The sequence below is a fragment of the Tigriopus californicus genome, chromosome 12, assembly GCF_007210705.1.
Source record: "Tigriopus californicus strain San Diego chromosome 12, Tcal_SD_v2.1, whole genome shotgun sequence".
NCBI classification, from domain to species: domain Eukaryota; kingdom Metazoa; phylum Arthropoda; class Copepoda; order Harpacticoida; family Harpacticidae; genus Tigriopus; species Tigriopus californicus.
Window position 1 is genome coordinate 4582707 of NC_081451.1, and position 5507 is coordinate 4588213.

At 38.4% G+C, this 5507-nt stretch overlaps 1 protein-coding gene across 2 annotated transcripts; it reads left to right on the top strand.

Annotated features, from left to right (window-relative positions):
• Positions 1-1845: 1845 nt before the first annotated feature.
• LOC131891409 (uncharacterized) lies at positions 1846-5298 on the top strand. 2 transcript variants are annotated; one of them, XM_059240962.1, is made up of 6 exons: positions 1847-1996; positions 2683-3346; positions 3406-3574; positions 3649-3806; positions 3880-4045; positions 5063-5298. In XM_059240962.1, exons 1-6 carry the CDS (start codon positions 1951-1953, stop codon positions 5156-5158), a joined length of 1299 nt encoding a protein of 432 aa, XP_059096945.1. In that variant the 5' UTR covers positions 1847-1950; the 3' UTR covers positions 5159-5298. The 2 variants fall into 2 exon arrangements, with proteins under 2 accessions (XP_059096946.1, XP_059096945.1); XM_059240963.1 differs by lacking the exon at positions 3880-4045 and having other exon boundaries at positions 1846-1996.
• Positions 5299-5507: the final 209 nt, after the last annotated feature.

Below are 5507 nucleotides of genomic sequence, written 5' to 3' on the forward strand. Positions count from 1 at the left end.
AATATATTCAGATTGGGGATTTCGAATCCGGACAAAGTCAAGGTATGATGAATTGGGTTGCATTCCAAAGTCAATTTTGCTTTGTTTGAAAAATCAAACGTAAGAAAAGTGATTTGTCGCCTTCGGTTTTATTTTGTTCACTGTTTTATGAAACTGTCTTCGAAAAGTGTCTAAAACGATAGTTTTTGATAGTATTTCAAAATTTCAACAAGTACTTAAGTTACATTCCAAATATTTAGCAACTTTTAAAATGCTTACCCAAGTACTAGTATCACCTTCTTCTGGAGTACATATTGTGTATATGTTTCAGATTCAAACTATAATACTTGTCTATGGTGAACTACTGAATGTTGAACATTTGCAATTATGACGCAAAATGAAACCATGATATGCGGAAATGTAAACAATGAAGCAATGCTAAGGTAACAAAATTTGAGGCCACAGACACATTCATTGTTGTTAAAAGCAAGCACAATTTTCAGCCTTGAGAATCCCTTCTTTAGGATATATGAAAATTTATGTTATGATTCATTATGATACGCTTCAAGTTTCCTCAGTTGCCAAGAAAGACACGAAAGATAAAAAGCCACTCTGGAGCGTAAAAAAAGGAACGAGTAACAAACAAGGATTTTCAGTTCTTTTTTGGGTCATTGCAATTACATCATTTTGAAATATCATGGGATTACACCTCCTTTTTCAAAAAACCGAGCGAATTACTGCCATTTTGCCCCCAGTAGCCAAGGATTGCCAAACCGTGGATGCCTTCAAGGCCTGGTTCAATTCTGGCAATTTAATAATCCAGGCTCAAATCTACCTTGGCTTGGTCGCCAATATGTCCTCGAGTTGTTAGTCCATCCACCAGCCATATCTCTTTTTTTTTAACGCTAGAACTGGTTCCTGATTATGAATTATATCTTGAAATAACCTACAAAGCTATTGTTTGTGTAGCAGGAGCATGGTCTCATGATTAGAGTACAGATGCACTCACCTTCTGAGCCTGATCCATCCATGTCTGTCATAACTTGAGGGGACACAAAGAGTGCATATTTTGGATCATGGTTGAGCTTTCATGACGGATCTTGTTCTAGGGCACCACTTCAGGAATTCTGGTTTCTTGACCATTCCTGCCTGCCTGGAAGTGGTGAATTATGTCATTAAAAGCAGTGTTAATAATTCGCACTAAAATGAAAGCNAGCCAAGGATTGCCAAACCGTGGATGCCTTCAAGGCCTGGTTCAATTCTGGCAGTTCATAATCCAGGCTCAAATCTACCTTGGCTTGGTCGCCAATATGTTCTCGAGTTGTTAGTTCATCCACTAGCAATATCTCTTTTTTTTAACCCTAGAACTGGTTCCTGATTATGAATTATATCTTGAAATAACATACAAAGCTATTGTTTGTGTAGCAGGAGCATGGTCTCATGATTAGAGAACAGATGCACTCACCTTCTGAGCCTGATCCATCCATGTCTGTCATAACTTGAGGGGACACAAAGAGTACATATTTTGGATCATGGTTGAGCTTTCATGACGGATCTTGTTCTAGGACACCACTTCAGGAATTCTGGTTTCTTGGCCATTCCTGCCTGCCTGGAAGTGGTGAATTATGTCATTAAAAGCAGTGTTAATAATTCGCACTAAAATGAAAGCAAACATTGGCAATTTTGATTGATAAAGATTGCATCACAGGTCTAACAGCAAGGGCAACTAATTTCGGTTCGACCAAGGAATTCTGCTTAATGCCTTTGATAGACAAGGTAAGCCATCAAAAGATAATTTATTCAGGATATTGCGTCAAAATTTACCAGGTAAATGCCGTTGCGATTATTTCTTATCAAGTTGCTCATTGAAAGTGCATTGCCCTAGCAAATTGATATAAAACAAAGGAGGCTTTCTTTTCAACATCATAATCATATCATCATAAGTCGCTAACTTTTAAGTTTGTGGCCAAGATGGCTTCGTATCAGCTCTTGTCCATGTTGTTGGCCCTTCACTTTGGTAAGATGCATTTAAAATTCAATTTGTCCAAATTCAAAATAACCAAATTGTTGAACTAGTATTTTAATACTAAAGATATTTTATTTCGGATTGGTTTTGGTTAGCTTGGTTATTTTGGTAACGATAGGAAGAACAGATTGAACAGGTTTTAAAAATAAGCAAGATTGTGAGCTGTAATTCAAAACAGGGTCATTTTGCAAATATGTTCATGCTTTATTGTACGACACAACTTGAAGAATATTCGCAACTCGCAGTAGTGGCGTCTTGTACAACAATTCCAGTTCACTCACAAGTATGTGTCGGCACAGTTTTCAATCAATTTGCGGCGTTTTAAATTCTGGGATATGCTAAATGATTCCAAAATTATCGATCTTTGTTCCAAGTTGGGATCAAGTTGGACAAAACGCCATGGCAAGCCACATAAATCAAAGGAAAATGCACTGTTGTATTATGGTGCCAATTTTGGGCCCACTTTAAAACAAGGATGGCCATAATGGAATAATTCTTTGAACATGTGTACAATGGTTCATCAATCAATTATACCAACAGTCTTATCACTTGTTGCTTTCTATTTCTGTCAAAAATAATATCTTTTCGAGGTCTATTCATTAACTTCGCGTATATGCATGCGATCATTATCCAGTCCAACTTTAACAGGTTCGTTTCCATGTAATTTTAACCAATAGGCGTCGCACTTGCCGTGAACAACGAACCCAACCATTTGGAAGATGAATGGGATTTCATTGATATGGACCCCGACTATGAGGAAAAACCTATTAATCTTGAAACACTTCAACAATATGACAATTTAGATGAAGATATGTACAGAAGCATGATGCTCGAGAATAGCTGGGATCGCACTGACTATGAGGCCTTAACTCCAGAAGAAAGAGCGGCCAATTTAAAAGAATCTGCCAAAGTGATCAAAGCCCAGAACGAGGCGTTCAGAAGTAACCACTCGTCGTTTTTCTGCAAGCCCACTGCCCTGTCCATTTTGAGCCAAGAAGCCATGGCGATCCGCATGAAGAATCAATTGGGCCCAAACCCCGAAGACTCTGTTGAGCCATTCTCATATTTTCTAACGAGTACCAATCAACAAACGCCACACAAGGATATCCTTCAAAGGTCGGAGGAGCGCCTGGCAAAACTCAAAAAGAAAAGGGAAAAACCCCTTGCCGAGTTTCACACTCCCAGTCGCTTTTTGACTCCAGCAAAAAACCAAAGCGATTGCGGGTCTTGCGCCATTTTTGCCACAACGGCCGCGATGGAAACTGGTTTCTTGTTGAAGAACAGGGAACTAACCACCGTGGATTTGGCAGAAAAAACCCTCTTGAATTGCCCCGTTGACGTGTAAGTTTCATTTTTGCTGCAAATATTTTCAGTTTTTATTTGGGAAAATCCTCGTTTAGCCCTGGAATGAGAGGCTGCAAAGGCTGTGTTAGTATAAGTTTACCCGTTGAATATCTGATTAATCACCGAGGAGGCAACCTTCCCCCTGAGGGCATTGATCCATACATAGGAAAGGAAAATCCAGACCAATGTCTCTCCGAGTATTACAACGTCAATGTGGGGGCCAAGGTAATCAACACATATCCTTCTTAGTTAATCTTGACATTGTTTTTACGCACGCTACATCTTGGGTTCTTATTTAGGTCACTGATTACTGCACATACACCAATGTCGGCGAGGAAAATCTGAAATATTTGGTGGCCTCTCATGGTGCAGTTATTGTCGGGATGACGTTTATCAGTGAAGAAGCCCAAAACAAATTTCAAAATCATGGAGGGGGTGTCTTTGATACTTGTTTACAGTGAGTACTGAACAATGACTAGAAGAAATTTTGGACCACCTTACTATAACAAGTTCCACCTTTTTGTTCGTAGAAAAAGTGACTCAGTCAGGTCACGCCATGCCGTGACCATTGTTGGATATGGCGTTAGCAATGATGTGCCTTATTGGTATGTCAAAAACTCTTGGGGACCGAAATGGGGGGAGGAGGATGGCTACTTCAAAATAAAGCGAGGCGAGAATTGCATGGCGATCGAAAATGTAAGTAATTGGGAAAATCTAAAAACGCATTTCAGTGAAGACTAGTGCGAAAAGAACGTTTAAATATTAAAAGTCCCACATGTTGATTGCACAATTCAAAACAAAAGTAACGTTTTCATGGGCATTTGAGAACTTTCATGAGCAATGAGTCCATGCAACTAATAGTAGAAGGATCCAACTTAAGGTTAAAAAAAACGGTCGACTTTTTTGCAGCTATCAAATGTAATTCTAAGAAAAGGATGAACTAACAAACACCATCGAGAACAAAAGATCGCAAGGCAAGGCTGATTTCCCTTGCGAAAAACACTTCCTTACGTATTATGACAATTTTCTCGTTAAATCGGTGTATGAAAATGTAAAAAGTTGTTTTTCAATCCATGACCAAGTGTTCTTGTCATACGTAGCAAATTGATTTATGAAGCAGAGAAATGGAAAAGCAAGTTTTGATATGCCCCCTGCTTGGCAACCTTTACTTTTGCAAGAGTTTGTCTAAAAGTTGAATTTCATAAGCTGGCGAGAAGAAAAGATTAACACAATTCTTAACCGCTACTTGGAGGGGATGTAAACGGAAATGCAAAATTGGAGATGAAAATTGAAATGAAAGAAACTAGCTATTTGCGTTTTGAAGAACATTTGATACATGAATTTGAACATATGCACGCAAACCAAGTTTCTCTCCAATGCATTAATGAAATAGCAATTTTTAATGAATGACATGTACCAAGATAACCTTCCTTATTCCCTTTACACCAAGAGAAAACTTAAAAACAAAGATGAGCGATGGTTTTTCATACCGCTACTTATAACGGAAATCAACCGTTCTGGCATTGTTGCAACACCAGAGTCTTGTTTTTTTAACAATGGCAGCCAGGGGCCGATTAAAATAGGCGTTAAAAGTGCCTTATTTTTCATGTGGCTTTGGGTTGAAATTGCTAAGAAATATCAGAAATAAGATACGTCAGGTCATGATTAGTGATATCCACTCATGACACTAATAAGCATGATTTTTTATTTCAGGTTGCAGTTGTGTTAGGAATAGCAAAAGTGGACACCAACACTTTCAGCTCTCAAGGAACTTCCGAAACTGTCAATGCTTTTCATTCCGAATTGTAAATGGTTGGAATATGAAAAAGTAGCAATGAAAACTGTCGCTTCCTGAGAAAAGAAGCATTCTCCATTCTCAGGCTATCCATCCCACAATATTTGTATGGTCTGTTGTTGCATCCATTTTCAATAAAGTTTCATAAAGTGTTTATATGAAAGCTTGAGTCAGAGTGCAGCAAATTTGGTTGATCTAGATTGAAATAATATAAACGACACAGAACTAAACACAATCATAAGAGCTGTATATACGTCATGTCGAAAACACAACCAAGAATCCAAAGGTGTAATCGGTGTCTGACATCATGTTGGATATGATCATAGAAAACCATAACTAGAATGCTTAAGTTCCACAGGAGCT